The sequence below is a fragment of the Rhynchophorus ferrugineus genome, unplaced genomic scaffold, assembly GCF_030347505.1.
Source record: "Rhynchophorus ferrugineus isolate W39M unplaced genomic scaffold, kcgeb_rfMv2 rfM3, whole genome shotgun sequence".
NCBI classification, from domain to species: domain Eukaryota; kingdom Metazoa; phylum Arthropoda; class Insecta; order Coleoptera; family Curculionidae; genus Rhynchophorus; species Rhynchophorus ferrugineus.
In genome coordinates, this window is record NW_027472582.1 from 45,262,220 (window position 1) to 45,279,796 (window position 17,577).

General features: G+C 31.1%; 1 protein-coding gene across 2 annotated transcripts in view; it reads right to left on the reverse strand.

Annotated features, from left to right (window-relative positions):
* The window catches only part of rk (G-protein coupled receptor rickets), a 331,265-nt gene that overhangs the window by 43,459 nt on the left and 270,229 nt on the right, over positions 1–17,577 (reverse strand). For both annotated transcript variants that reach the window (XM_076401101.1, XM_076401102.1), the window contains exon 5: positions 5,552–5,623. In XM_076401101.1, the coding sequence (XP_076257216.1) occupies positions 5,552–5,623 (72 nt within the window). The remainder of the gene's footprint in view (positions 1–5,551; positions 5,624–17,577) is intronic.

Below are 17,577 nucleotides of genomic sequence, written 5' to 3' on the forward strand. Positions count from 1 at the left end.
TAAATAGTAGTAAAATCAGTCGGACCGAAAATAGCGACTGAAATAGTCGACAGTAGTTTTCAGTCAATAGTTTCTAACGTTAGTCTTGACGTCCCTCAGGTCTATTCTATTCGGTATTATTGAGTTTACCATATACTGCCATACAATAGATTGTCTACTCGGTCTACCATAGACACTAATCATGTAACGCTCAAACTTACATTTTCGACAATCATTACTTTTGTGTTTTGTCTTGAAGGAATCTATTTTCTGAAGTTTATTAAACGATTTCAGATACTTATGGTACTCCATTATAGCTCAATTGTTGGTTTCACTTTGAACGATTTGAAAATGGTGATTTTTATGTTAGTGATAGACAAAAAAGGTTTAAAGACGAAAATCTAGCTCATACTTTCAAATTACTTTCATGCAGCTTAGCAGTTGACGAATTAACTATTTATAAACGTTTACATTTGATGGGAGAGATCAAAAATGAGGGAAAATGGCAATCACTCGATTGACTGGGAATACCGTTTAAATTTTATTAATCGCCAGAAAAACAACAGTTTTCTGTGGCGAGTTGTAACTGGCATTGGAAAATGAATATACTACGGCAATCTCAAGATCAAAAAGTCTTGGGTTATCGGCATTGACACCGAAGCGGAATATTAATGACTCATGAGATGTTTATTGGCGCCATGTTGCCAAGAAGATGGATAAAATAATGGAAATATTCATATATTGTACCAATTTAGTACTTACTTAATTACAAAACAATAAAGTACCTTTTTAAAGTGAGAAATGAAGAGAGTATATTTGTACCTAGTAGTAGTTGATAAGTAACTGCGATTGCCATTAGACCAAGGAATATAGTTAACTGCGAAATAGTTGATTCTTTACACATTAAGTTTAGTAATAATGATCATTTATTCTGGACATGTTCATTTATGACGTAGTGTAGCTGCGAATAATATTGTTGGTTAAATTTTCTCCCAATTATCGATTCCGCAAAATACACAGCATTATATTGGTACAATGTAGTTTTCGGTGAAATGGACTTGCTTTACTTAATTTTATCCGGGTTTTGCCGTTGAAATTTTCGTGACTGATAACTATTTTTTATAATAATCAATAACAATCTGATGCAAGCCAATAGATAATTTTTTCACTCAACCCAAGTTTTGGTTTAAGACCATTTAGATGGTTTGTAAAGGTTGGGAATATATACCGCTATTTATTATGGCTCTATATGAAATAGTTTCAATTCCACGTATTCACTTTTTTGTGTTTATCTCAGTTCTTGATCCTCCACAGTAAAACTGTTTAGTGGGCCTGTCAAAACAATTCTTACAAGTACTTTTTTTCGAGCAGACAGCTATCAAGGTATTGTATAATAGTGATAACATTTTTCGCGAGAAAATTGTTTGGTGTAAAGTTAGATATTTTCAACTCAGTGAGAAGTTGAGATGACAGATTTGATTAGTGTCTTCTTTATGTATAATTTATTAATGTTAAGTCATATATTAAACTGAAAGGTTATTATCATATCTATCAATCAAAAGGATTATCCAAAATAAGTGGCAATTGCGTAAGCTATAAAAGGCGTACTCATATTTTTACACCAAATATTATTATTGTAAATAAAACGTTACAATCAACAATTACTTTTACATTTAAGTCAAGCGACATTTTCTTTGTGTTAAAACATCACTTTATATTACGAAATTAATTTTAATAAATAAACCTCATTTATGTGTATTTATAAATAATTACCTCTATTTGTGCGAATTAATAATAATGCATATTTGCAAATAAATAATGCATATGATGTGTATATTTATGTATACTTATTCAAAAATAGTCGATTTAAATAAGAGACATCTAAGATTTATATTTCGCTTCATCGGTTTTACATTATTTTTCGCTAGTTTCAATTAGTGCGAGAAATACCTAATTCCTGGACAACGCTTTTATTAAAAGGGTAACGCTAATTCAATCTTGTCTAGCCTATTGAAATTGAACAAGAGGCCTACGACTGGTACAGTCAATTGCTGAAGGAAATCAAGTAGGTCGAAGATATTTTATGTTACTGTTTCAAAATAATAGAATCACGACCGCCCCATATCTCTTTTTAGCTGGTGGAATTGGGCCGGGGTGGAGTGATGGCGGCCGAACGCCACGGAATTTATCATGGGGATCTCTTTGTTAAGGAAGATCTATGTTTGGGGTTCATTCATCTATTGTTGATTTACTGCGTCGGCTTTGGGAGGCGAATAGGCGAAAAAGAAGCCTCAACGTTTCATTGCGATCTCACGTGGAAGAAAATCGGGAGTGGGCTGCGGCGGTTCCCGGTATGAGTTTATTTAAGGATAAACAAAATGTCGCTGCGAATGGATGGCGATTGAAACGGATGTTGCGATGCTGGTGATTGATAGCGGATGTGCTATGCGATACAATTGAATTCAACTATTTTTTTTGTGGTAATTATAGTAGATATATCTAAAGTAAAACTGAAAATATATTATTTATCTGGACTAACATCTCCGCTTTTATAATTAAATGGCGCTACTGGTGAGAGATGTTTATGATGTTTGTATAATAATAATCTTAAAATGTTATGTGGCAATATTACATTAATAGTGTACAAGTGGAATATATTTTTTTTAATACTAGATAAAAAAGTATTTTGTGTTGAAACTTATTTTTAATGTAAAAAAAAATCAATAGCAATATTCTGATGTACCGAAGACAGTTTCTGAACTCGTCCCAACTGAGGTGTAAACAATCCAGGTTAAACGATCAGTTTGAGCAAGGTACAAATTCAACTTTAGGATTTATTTAATTTTTCACTTTTCTGGAAAAACATAATTTCGCCAGTGTAACTTCCGAGATTTATGAGTGATAAATTGAATGAAGCCTTTTTCACAAGTCTACTGAAGTTAGCTTTATGCTTCTAAAATATTTCGAATTAAAGGTTGAACTAATGATTTAACCAGATTCGAGTAGCTTATAATAAACAATTCCTTTCGAATATCAGCAAATACTTAACATCTTTTGACGGCTTTACTTTTAAAAATCGTTTGTGAGGTCTGTCTATGCTCACATCATGTGCGAACTACGATCTTTTTCACACATTATTACGTTATACATGAATATATATATAACGACAACTAAAGTTTATTTAAAATAATATTGAACTCACGTTATCAAGATGATTGGCATAATGTATTGCCTACCGTAATTTGTAAACTCGTTTCAAGATCAGACAATATTTTCCTTCTTATTTTATTTTAGTTAAAAAAAGATGCAATGCTACCTAGTAAGTTCGAATATGTAACAGAATTAGCCTGCAAATGTCCGTTTGTTAAAGAACACAAACGGTATTTTAACGCTTTGCCGGATTTGAAAACTTTTAAAACGCTTATTCTCTATATTATTATTTATTGTTATTATTATTATTATTTATTCTCTTCTTATTCTTATTAGTCTCTAAAAAGTTACTTGGAATAGGAATGAGCTAGTGGAGGCCCCCTCTTGCTAATAAAATACGTTAAATACAAAGTTGCTGCAGATTTTATTCAAAATAGTTTTAGCGTATTGCAGCTGTACTGAGTATTATTAGGGACACAGTCACTAAAATAACTTAAAAATGAAAAACAATGTAACCTTGGATTCACCTCCTTGGGCGAATCAATCCATCTTTATACAAAGCGGGTGACGTCTTAAAATCACCTTCATATCAGCTCTCTCAAAGATCAAATATATGAAATATTTAGCCGAATTACTACAGGAAACTGTTAGTCTGGAAAGTAACCATAAAAAAATTTGATAAATGCAGCTCTTGAAGAACATTCACATAAACTGCTGGGTAATATAGGATTTAAAAAGGGTAAAGGTAATCCATGAATAGGTCTAAAGGAACTTTCATGCGTTGCTTATAATATAATTTTTAAAAGCATATTATAAAATCGAGGAAGACTTATTTAAATTTGTGTATATAGATATCGCATGGCAAGATGATAACAAAAATTATTATTATTAGATAATTATCGATAAGTCGAACGGTGACTACCATGAAGGAATGAACCATCCACAAACATCCTAAAGAGTGAACTATTTTAAATTGTTACTCGGTAAATATACAGAAAATATTAAATTGCGTTTTGTGTCATTTACTTTTTTAGAAATATACGTAAAAAAGATACATGGTAAATCAGCTGGCTGAGCTATATGGCCACATAGTATTACAATAGACATGCAGGTCGAGAAGTACATACAAGCAAGAACTGCCTAAATATGTGTACAGAAGCATCGTCTACAATGACACCTTTGGTTTGGATAAACTCGGTCAGGCATGCTGAAGAAGAAACTGAAAACTCATGGAATTGTGAAGTAGTGTAGGATAGATAGAAAATTAGTAGCTTCGTTATACATTTGAACAGCATTTCCGAAAATGACAGTGATTGAATGAAACATTCCGGATGTGAGATTATGATTTAATACTGACAATTATTGTGACAGGGTAATGGTAGTGGAATTTTATAATATATGCATTAAATGTGCTATAATGTTAAAATAAATTATATTTCATAATATTATTTTTGTTTCATTATTTTATTTAGCTTAGAATTTTGTTATATATCGAAGCCAAAATGAACTAAAAACCAGAGTTTATGCGGCAACATGCGATGTGTCGAAGTTATCACTTTAGATGACGTGAGTTCACTGCTCTATTGTACAGGTACAATACTTGTACATGATCGATTTCTCCTCGCTCATAGTTATTCTTTTCAAAAACTGTTTCATAGTTGATATTTATTTCCGGAGTGATGACGCCCGATGAAATATGTTGTTCTACTTCGATATTTTAAAGAATTCCATTGATTTTTCCAAATATTAACTGACTTAAAAGGCAAGGTTCAACTATAAAATCGAAATTTCCTGAATGAAAATGACCACTGGCGTCCATTTCGTATTAGCAGAAAAATAAATAAGCAAAATATTATGGAAAATACGTGTTCGAGTCTCTATTTATAAAGCATTTAAATTTTAACTGAGTAAATGAATGACATTACCTTTACATCTGGACATTTAAGGCCTGTTCTGTTTCAAACGCACTATAATATGGCTTCATTGAATACTTATTACTAAAACTATGTGACGATAAAGACATCTATTAGAAAAAGTTGAAAATACTTTTTCCTCAACTTACGAGTTTAGGTAATAAAATATGAGCGAGAAAATTAACAATAATAATAAATGGGAGACAATGGAACGACCATATTAGAAAAATTACAAAATTATACAAGATTAATGAATTATCGACTGAAAGTGTCCGAGTTGAAATTGCAGGTATTTCAAATGACTATACACAGTATATTGATTTTAACTTGAAACAGTAGCAATTTAATCGGTCGCTTAGCGATATTTCACAATAGTAAATAGTTTTTTTGTGATAATTTTTATCCGCAGATTGTTCTAAATTTCCTTCAGAGTGATATAAATGTACATAAGTGACGATATTTTTCTTCTCAAAGCTTATTTCACCCAAATATACATACACATAACTTACAATGTTTGTAATTTGACTAGAGATTTTAAAGCGTCGGATGGTATCGCTTTCAAACCACAGTTTTGTAGAATCCTGAAACAAAAAAATGTTTTAATGCAATGTTTAAACCTAATGTATATATATTACAAAATATTATATTGTACTGAAATATATGCACAAAGTATCAGTAAATTGAACGTTGAAAGCATTAGTTTGGATAGTGATTATCAGACAGTTTGGACAGCTGATTAATATTTACGGCTATAGTTTTGATTTTCGCAATGCCATAAACTACATTCCCCATAATTACAGATCTGAATATACACAGCGCCGCTCAGCGATGTCAATAAACTGTTAACAGTACAACTGAGCTCGCAGATCGACAGGTTTTAGTAACGACAATGTATAAATTTGCCTTTGAGACCGATAGGGAAACTGAATAGAAGGTTCTCTCTATATTTTTTTCGAATCTTTAATGGTCGGCGTATGTTTTTTTGACCAAAAATGGGCCGAATTCTATACAAACGATCGCTGACGATTGACTTGAATAGAATGAAGTGGTTATGTATTATGCAGTATTCTATTATATCTAACAATATATTGTGATATAGGAATACTGTAATACTTCAACATATTGACAATAAGAATGAATATATAAGTAAGGCGTAATCGAACATTTATTCATAAAACTTTTACTTGTGTAAGAGCGAAATATTTTGAATTATATTTCCTACATTAAATTTTTAAGAACACAGAAACATATGAAATTCAAGGAAACCTAATATATAAATTGGTTTCCGAATATTTATGGTATTCGCAAACTTTTGCTAATGCGATATTTTGTTTCCTTTTTATTTTGAGGCATACGTTCCTTTCTCGGAATTTTGAAAAGACGATGATAAAAAAATCAACAAGGCGGAATTGTTATTTTTTTCGTTTTCATTTGTTCTGTTGCTGTTACTGGAATACTATAACAAGGCCAATTAGCATCTACATTTTTGGGTCATATGATATGGACTGTTATTTCCAGATGTAACATTTGGTATGTCCAAGGGTCAGTACGTTAATCCAGCCATTGTGTGCAGTCTAAATTAAGAAAGGTCCATTATGTTAATATCGTGAGTTTGTTCAGAGAGTATTCTAGTTCTGTTTTTTTATTCTTAACCTTTTTCACAGTTTTTAAACTACTTAAGAATTGAATATAATAGCGTTTTTGACTGTAGCTATAAAGTATAAATTATAACTATTTTTATAAGATAGAAAATGATGTAAAAATGAACATCAGTTATAGATTATTAATAATTTGCAGCATACATAAATGTCATCGACACCAGTAATTCCGATCGGGTCGATTATGGTTAGCGATTATGATTTTAATAGTCAATGCCCATCAAAGTCTATGATATCAGCACGTCACAATGTTGACGTATTAACTTAGTATTTTAGTTTATAACGTTTGCTAGTTTGTAAGCTTTATTTATTATCAGTAATGATTTGAAGAACTTTTGTAGACATTTAACAACAGTATCGACCAGTACCAACACAAATTGAATTTTATAGGCTGACTCGGTTATATGTTCCAATACATCCTACAGCATTCTGTCTCTATTTAACTAGGGTAAAGTGGGAAAGAAAAAACCCGGTCAGAGTTTTGAACGAATTTTACATTGTTACAAACTGCATTTGGTAGTATATTCGACGTCATCTATGACGTGCATTGGCTGCTTTATTGGAAGAACTATATTTGCCTTTAGGTTTTTCGTATGTATGAAGTATTTCGTACGTTTATGGAGCTGGAGCTAGCGAGAATTGAGTGTACAAATATTTCGTTTATTAATTCAGCTTTTCTCTATAGGGATGTCCTAACTTAGACAGGGAATCTAGAGTGTTTCTTGTTCATTGATCATATTGAATGTGCACTGTAGTTAATGTTAGTGATGAAAAAGCATACGTAGCGTACCATCCACTTCGTATTCTATGTATCTGCCGTACCTTATTCTAGCATGTTTGTCATTGCGATCGATTATCGCTGTCTATCATTGTTATTATTAGAAGCTATAAATGTTTATATTTGTTATTACAATTATCAAAATTATTATTTATCAGCGCTACTCTTCAGTCTGTCATTATTATTATTTTTACTACTTTAATGTTTTTTTGTTTTACTAGTACTATATTATTGTTATTACATTATTGTTGTTTCATTATTGACACCTGCCATAACAATTCTCTTTGTTACTTTACCATTACTATTACATTATTATGTTGGCTATATTTCATATATGTTTTTAATTCCATGATTATCAGTGAAAATTGGTTGTTCAGGAATGGTATGTTTTCGTCTTGGTTTCAGAGTAATCATCAATATTTCGCACGTTTAAAATTAGTTTTATTTATTTATTTTTTGTTTGAAAGTAGCAAAAACATTATTTCTTTTTCGTACCTGCTTGTTTTACTTAAATTTAATTTTTGTTTTGGGAAGGAGTTTAAAATGTATCTCGGTGTGCACTTGGTGTGCTATTAGATAGTAATAGACATTTTAAAGAATTCAATTCTGTATCTATAGTCCTGTCTATTTTATATTTATTCTGTTATTTTACTGATTATTCAACAAAATATTAAGTTTCCTATTTTAGAAGTAGTTACTTAGATATAGTTTACGCAGAAAACTCTGATTAATCCATAAAGTTTGAAGGTTTGGCTATATTACTTGATGTCTCTAAATAAAGATTGAAAAAAAAAATTACAAGCAGAATTGTGACACAGACTTGACAACTTAGTTATGTCTTACAAAGTACGTAAATTTACGAAAATATTGAAATATTGGTATAACAATATGCAGGCAATATTGAATTGAAAAAAATGTTCCTCAAAACTATTAGTGGTGTTTTGTTGCTTTCTGCAATTATTTATTTTCTGAAATACAATTTGGATTCAACATTCTGTCAGTAAATTTTATTTGTTTAAATATTTTTTCTAATTTTGCCTAAACATGTCTTTATGACCTCCTTAAAATCTATCTACTCTTCTTTTCGGGGATCCATCATGGACATAATGAAATGTGGGCTAGTGATAAGCCGTCAATGTCTGGTCCGACAAAAACACCTTCTGACACACTGACACACACACATTTGCTTGTGAAAGGCCTTGAAACTTTTAAATTACGTATTTGATGAATTCTCCTAACTTTAAGCTTCACTAACGGTCAAATGTTGGTTTAGTGATTTGAACAAGTTCAAATTCAGTGATGATTAAATCTAAATCGCCACACACCTGCCAACTGTGGTCTTTATATTTTAATTTAAGAAAAACCAATTCCAACTCTTTGAATTTCTTTGAAGTGTACGGAATGTCCTACAGGAATTTACAACAAATAATTATTATTAACACACAACTGCTTTAAGGCTTTAAGGCTGAAGAATTTGTGACAGACGCCATTGTGCTCTATCGTATTGGATCTAATACATATACATAATATACACCCATCTAAATTTTAATATTAGCGCAATAATCTAATACGTCTCGGGCAATATAGGGAGTGAACTCTTCTCACAACATCTAAACTAGGAGGAAGACACTTCTGTTAGATATAAGTTTCGCCCTGGGGATTTTTTCATATTCTTTTCGTTATCAGAAAACTAATATGCATAGAAATTAGTTCAAAAAACAGTTTTTTTTTTGTTGCAGACCTGTGTGTTCATATTAAGATATACGTTATCATGTACTATTTTCTACGAACTAAAATAAAATTATTATTAACAATAATCTATATTTTAAATGAAAATAATTGTTCGTTTAAACTTCATGGCTAATTTCATGGCATTAATAAGTATTAATGAAAAGGAATTAGTTTCAATTCAAGCGGGATGTAGTATATGTAAAACGGTTTAACCGTTTTGTGATTTTATTCAGAATTTGCTATGCAAATTTATTTAATATATGAGCACTATTAAATTTAATAATGCCACATTTACAGTAATAACATGCAATTACGTTGGCAATAAATATAGCGCCGCTGTTCGCAAGATCGTGTTAAATACTGTAGCGTTCATTTGTTTTACGTTAGTATATTATCTTATTTAGTAGCATGGATATTCCAGAAGCGGATTATACTGAGTACAGAAAATCTGTTTTATCCAATGTTGTAGATACATGAATGCTGGAACTGAGAAGTGCTCTGAATGTGAATGGAGAACGGTTGACAACCTGATATATTAGATACTTGTAGTATTTTGATTGGTGATATCTACCGGTGAAAATGTGAAGTGTTAATTCAAATAAATACTAAACAATTTAATTAAACTACTAAATTCAATGGTTTCATATTTTTCTATATAAAATAACAGTTTTCCAGATTACACACTTAAGACCTTGTAATAATTAAACTCCCAGAATTTACAATTTATAAACACTTTTAGAAATTTATGAAGATGCTCCTACTCACCTGTCGGTTTTGATTTCGACTATGTGATACTGATGTCATTGGCATGGAGGACAAAAATATTTGAAGTCTCATTGGTCGAGAACACCTCAACTACTTTCAGAGAGCTAGTAGTTCATGAGTCAACTGTCTTCAGACTTGACATGCGATGGAAGAGATCCAAAAAGAGGAAAAATGGCCATCACATATAGACTGAGAATACAGTTTCAAACCGTTTCACATTAACGGTTTTATTACTTACCAGACAAAAAAGATAATTTTCTGTGAAGTATTGTATCTGGCTATGAAAAGTGGAATTAATAGGACAATTTCAAGCGCAAAATCGCATGGGTAAGTCCAAGAGAGCTATCTATATACTCACCGAAGCGGAATATTCATGTACATAAAGTCTCTGTATATCGTGTGATTAGCAAGGTGTAGTGTTTTACGAGTTGTTAAAAGCGAATGAAACGACGACAATGACGTATTTTTGCAAAAAAACAGCAATAGCGTGAACACACTCAAAGTCATCCTCTGGCATGAAAACATGCGGTCACACTTGAGCTCAAGAGCTGTAGGTTGTCATTATGAATTGAATTAAATAATATGCTTCAAATGGGAAATGATCAGGTTAAAGTTAAAGAAACACTAAACAATTAATAAAGTATTAGACTGATTGTTAAATATTATATAAGGTTTTAGGTATTTTACAGTAGTTTTTAAGTAGTAAACTATTAACTGATTCATCATATTTGGCATCTAATTGGACGTTATAAAACAACTGAAAAAAATAAAATATGGTATTGTAGATTTAAGATATTATTCTACAGTATAGAATAATGGTCTTTGATGACTAACATTTTCATTTTAATATTTGCAAAAGCAATAAAAATTACTTAGTTTGAATAATTTGAATAATGAACGTTTCAGCTGCAAGCATTGTAATGAAAGAGGATTTCATAATTACTTAGAGAAAGTTATTTGGTATTATTAATATAATTTTAAAGCTTATGTATTTTAAATTTATAAGAAATTTACATATCTTTAGTGTAAATATTTTCTGTGCCTCAAATTGGATATTTTACATACACATAAATATCGTTGCCTGCAAAATTAGCTTGATTACATTGTCATTAAATTTAACGGGAAAATTGATTGGTATTTTGGTATCATCATCGATCGATTGTGGTAAAACAGATTGAAACCAAAATGTCAATTAAATAGCCTGATATGTTTCAGAATAAAACCTTTTGATTTTACAACTAAAAAGTATACATATAGAGGCATATAGAATCGATTTAGTAAGGATATTGCTGACCAGTAGATAAATTATAGAATAGGTTTTGCCCGATTTAGCATTTTAATTAAAATATTTTCAAGAAAACAATGTTTTTATTTTTTCGTTATTGATTTTTAATAGTATATATTATTTTGATATTTTACTCCTTCTAACGTAATAATAATATAATCAATTGAAGTTTAACATTAATGTTGGATGGTTATCAACATCCTCATTTAAAAAATATAACAGCCCAACAAAAACTGTCAGTCTGTGTAAAGTAAAATTAACTAATACAGCTTATTCGGTCTGTTTTTGTGAGATAAATAACTAGAGGAGCTATATCAGACGGAATGGAATGGGCCAAATGCCAAGCTCTTTTCTGCCACATGCTTAGGGAAAGATTAAGTTGGTCATTTATTGGAAAATACTGGATGTAGAGGGACATTCCTGACATTCTCTCGGTTTAATTTCGGTCATTTTAGATGTACACTTTTTTCATTTCTATCGAATATCCCACATAACTTTTCTTATATAAACAATTTGGATTGGCGCCTTTTCATTTATTAAAAGAATGCCGATATTATTGCTTTTAATCAGAACGGTATTTTTTTTACTTATATCTGATAATAATTTTGAGTATTTTAAAGGCTAATAGTATTAAAGGTCACTAGTTCATCAAACTATTACTTTTAATTAATGATATATGGAATACATAAATAATTTTAAATTTTAAAGGAAGAAAAATTGTATTAAAAACAATGTATTTTATTGGAAATATTGACGTTAGCTATGAATTTACCCATCTTTTAGACATAATATAAGTTCCGTATTGAAAAAAATCATCCAAATATAATTTAGTATGAACTTAGCTTGTTGTTCATACAGATGGTCCGATGAATTATCTAGAATATCTGTAGATTGTCACGAATTTTAACGATTCATTTGAGATCGAAGGTTCTTAGTATTAAAAATCATTTGATTTCATTTTTTGTTTCTATAACGATAGTTTATAATCAATTTTTCAATCAAATGTATCAAATTTAATTTATATTCATATCTCATGATAAGCCATTTCTCCTTGAACTTTCTGCATGTTCCTATATTTGCTAAAAGTCCCACAAAACCAAGAGAAAGCCAAAAAATATGTGATTTTTTTGCTGATACAAAATCGCTGATCATCTGAAGTATAGTCTATTCAAAATATCAGTGAACTAACGTCATCAAGATGTTTAATGTATAGCCTGTCGCAATTTGTAAAATTGTTTGAAAAGCAGACCATGTTTTCTTTATAATTTTATCTAGTTAAAAAGAGATAAAATTCTGTCTGATAAGTTCGAACATGTAACCGAATCAGCCTACAATATTCGTCTGATTATCAAACATCTGCTAAATTCTTAAAGCATTAATGATAAAAATTACATGTTATAAACCGAGAAAAGTTTTGGCGCTTTGCTTTTTTGATAAATTCGCTGCTTATTATTATACGGAGTGAAAAGGCTGAAGTCATTAGATAGTCAGAGACAGAAACAGACTGCATCACTAATCAGTTTCTTCTGGCAGGCACGAGCTAGTAAAATGCGTTAGTACGATCGATAATGAAATCGATAGTATCGATACTGTTAAATACTAAGTTGCAGAGTTGCGTTTTCTATTGGAAATATTTTTTAGCGCAACAAAGCTGCATTGAATATTAGTATGGGCACTGTGACTAAAATATCTCAAAAAATTAAAAATGGTTCAGAGACGCAACGGGTGGCGAATCAAGATCACCAACGAATTACACGCACTATCAGACATAAAATTTATGATATGTGTAAAAACAGTGAGTGGTTTTTTCATTATAAGTATAATTTATAAGAAGATATTGTAATATAGAAAGTATTCATAGAAAACTTAGAGATATGCAGCTCTTTGAGAGATGTAGAATATCCTATAATTCAATGCATACATTGTTAGGAAACATATGATTTTAAGTAGTGTAAAGATAATGCATGAAAATGTCTAATGGCACTTCCAGATTTTAATTTGGAAAAACAAGTATTAGATTGGAAATGAACAGCTTCGTTATTGACTTGAATAACAACTCAGAAAGTGAAAGTGAATTTTCTGCTTGTGAGGTTATGATCTAATGCCGGCAATTAACGAGACCCTGTCTGATGAAAGTATTAACAACTATAGGTAACTAAACAATTAACAAGGGATCAGTGTATGGTAACTGGGTGCATAGATATGTTTGTGACTGTTTAGAAAATACATGAGCATTTGTTTAAAATGTATGAGAGAAGACTTGTTGAACGAACTATTTTGCAGATATGGCAAATGTATTAGTGAGAATGCAGTTATCATATTTAGTTTTATCAAAAATATGTGCACATGTAGTAACAGAAAAAACTAAGGAGAATTACAGTGATATCAAAATTACCTGACAGGAAATACTGCAACGAAGGAAACAAGAATTGAACGTAAATATATTCGTTAATGAATATAAAATACATTAATTGGATATACAATTGTTAATTAGGTCAATTAATAAGATTAGGCCTCCAGGAAATACTAAAATATTATATTAAGAAATGCTCTTAAAACTCTACCTCATAGGTGGTGCGGAAAAGAGTTCAATGTAAAGGCAATAAAGCACAAACAAACTATTGTGACTATATAATTAGCTTATATTATTATATCATTGTATAATTTAAGCCCCTCGATAATATAGGCTTTAGATGTACTATAATGTTAAAATAAATTATGTGAAATTTTAATTTTACCTTATTATATAACACCTCCTTGTTGAAGTAAATCACCAAACAAAGGATTGTCCATAGATTGTTTTGGGCATTATGTAATTGTATATTGTATAATTGAATATTGATACTACTTTCGTCCGTCAGTCCGATTTTGATGGCCTTTCGAAATACAATATTTGTACTAAAATGTCTATGATCTTCAAGATATAGTACGGCTTCCTAAAATTGGATATCCTCAAATTCTAATATGCTACATCTGAGCAATCGAACTACGTCAGTTCGCCTTTGCTGTCGTACCTCTGAACTGCAAGCTTCCGTTTAAATTCCGGTACACATAACGAAATTCTAATAGTTCATCTAGAACACAACAGGTCAATTAAAAAGTCCCCGGCCTGACACATAGATGGCGCTACCAGAATTAAATCCATTTGTTTTTTAGTTAGTCCTAACCGTCAAAAAATGCGTGTATACATTTGACAGCTGTCGGATCATTAGTTTGTGAATTATAGCATTTTGAGTGAAACAAATTTTGTTATTGTGAAAAAAAAATGGATAAAAAGGAATTTCGGGTGTTGATAAAATATTTCTTTTTGAATGGAAAATATACAGTTGAAGCAAAAACTTGGCTTGATGCCGAGTTTCCGGACACTGCCCCAAGAAAATCAACCATCAAGGATTGGTATGCTAAGTTTGGACGTGGTGAAATGAGCACCGAAAACGGTGAACGCAGTGGACGCCCAAAAGAAGTTGCTACCGGCGAAAACATTTAAAAAATCCACCAAATGATTTAGAATCACCGTAAATTGTGCCGCATTGTATGAGAAAGCTCTGTGTAAAGTGGGTGCCACGCGAGCTCACTTTTGACCAAAAACAAGGACGAGTTGATGATTCGGAGTAGTGTTTGAAGATGATCAAGCGTAATAAATCCGAGTTTTTGCGTCGATATGTGACAATGGATGAAACATGGCTCCATGATTTCACTCCGAAGTCCAATCGACAGTCATCCGAGTGGATTGCACACGATGAACTCAAAGCGTGGGAAAACGCAACGGCTGGCAAGCGTCTGTATTTTGGGATGCGCATGGAATAATTTTCATTGACTACCTTGAAAAAAGAAGGATCATGAGAGCGACTATTAAATAGCGTTATTGGACCGTTTGAAGAACGAAATCGCCGAAAAACGGCCGCATTTGAAGAAATTTCGTCGAATGAAGAGGTTATGGCTGAAACTGAGGTCTATTTTGAAGCAAAGGACAAATCGTACTACAAAAATGATATCAAAAAATTGGAAGGTCGCTATAATCAGTGTATCACCGCTGAAGGGAATTATGTTGAATAAAAAAAACTAACTTTTCCAAAAAAATGTGTTTTACTATGGTAGGCCGGAGACTTTTCAATTGACCTGTTAGTGTTTCTTCAACTTCAGAATGTTTTATGTTTATATAAGCTTACGGACTGAATCTATTTTGTCCGGAAATGTTTGTATGATTGGGGTAGTTTCAGTAATTTCGCAGCGATTATATTATAATAACTTCAGTTCATCTTTACCATTCCATCAGTTCGTCCTTATCGCCCAAAGTTCATGCAGACAATAAAATAACAGATAATTTGTTCGATTCCGCTTAACTGAATGAATTCAGAGGAGAACAACCTTTATAGCCTCCCGGAATGATCTTACGGACTGCATAGCTATGATTTCTGTACAGACGGAAACACACTTTTATTTAAAGAAAATAATTTTATTTCAAGAATAAGAAGTGCTGATATGTTGGATCTATCGAGGCTCTAATTGCTTGTCTGTTCTTTTTTTAAAACTTTAAACAATTAGCCCTACGGGCATTATGGAATTACCAGCGCCTTATCCTCCTGTTTTACTTATTTAATAATCGCGTAATGTCAAAATAATATGATATAAATTTATAAATTGAATTAACAAGTAAATTGTTTTTAATGATAATTAAACTATATTTTCGTGTTTTGATTAGTGTGTGATCGACGATGATAATAATCGACTAATCGCCAACAAAACAGTGATTTCTCAATGTTTCATTCTTCGGAGAAGGAGCACTCGGGGAATATATGAAGATCTTTGTTAATTACCAGTCGACATAAAATTGTACAGTCATAAGAGCGGATTTTTTATTCCATTTGGCTATTAAAAACGATCCGTAATTTGAGAGTTTTCTGCAAATAGTTCAGTCTAATAGCATATAAAAATAATGATATAACGTGTGATTCCATTTTTTTCTGTATTGGTGAAAATTATTAAGAGTATACTATAGAAATGGCTTTTTGGATTTTTTATATATCCATAAGAAGAATAGATAGGGAAAAGTAAATCATTACCAGGTGTTTATTGAAATATCTGATGTAAGTAGTACAAGAAGTTATACTAATTTTATAACTAACTTTCAGTTTAGAGAAGACATTTCTTTTAAAAATGAAAGGACTGTTTTCCACGCTTACTGTTTAGTGGCAATAAAGATTTCACACAAGTAGGTAAAAAAATAATTTACATAGTTATATGGAGTGGAGTTTACCTTAGTAACTTCAACGAATATTATGGCCTAATTACATTTTGATTATTGTATTGCCTATTGTATAGACATAATGAAAATATCTTAAAGAATAGGTCGTCTTATCAAAAATAACAAATTGCAATAAATTTTGTGAAGCGATTATCTAATTCACTCTTCGTGGACATGACTAGGGAGATAAAGCAAGTATAATACAACAGTTAGGCACATAATTGAAAAGTCATATGAAGAAAGAATAGTTTGTTGTAAAGTTTCTCTAGATGTGGGACATATTCTTGATAAGGTTTGGCATGAGGGACGATCCCGTTAAGGTTTTTAAAATTATTAAAATCTTATATTTCGTATAGGATCTTCAAGGTTAACGATAAGACAATTCAAGAACACTATGCTTCTTGAACTGCTGTAGTGTGCTGTTAGTGCAGAAGCACACGTACAGGTTAAAATTAGTTTATAAAAGCTTATGGAACCTTAGAGGTTTTTATGTTAAAATCTATTTTTTTTAGAAGTTTAGTACTATGTGATATTATTCACTGAATAAATACTATTTAGATTGAAATTGCGATTGCGTGGTACAAATTTTGGCGACTACAGATTAACCTGAGAAAAACTCTGGCTATACTGTTACACCGCCAGAAGGAGTTGGAGAAAGAAAAAGACCCACCAAAAGGTAAACGTCTATGCAACAATAAATTTGATTTTGAGACTATTTCAGCTTTAGAGGTGGGTGATTTTAAAGGACAACCTTTACTCGACATTCGACAAAGAACGGTTATAAATGGAACTGTAAATAATTTATTCAATAAATAAGAGTAGGACCTTAAAGGCTGCACTACTTTTTATAAAATTTTTAATAGTAAACAATATAGGTGAATCCTTGATGTAAATTGGAAAATTGTTAGGAATAGTGGTAATTCTATTTATGACATATGCTTCAAGCAAATTACAGTAAAGCTTTGCGTTACTTTACAGAGTCAATCTATATTTTAATGTTGTTTGCTTTAATTTCGAGGTTAAATGTATTATTGTCATTAATTATAGAATTATAATGAAATGTACAAGAGAAA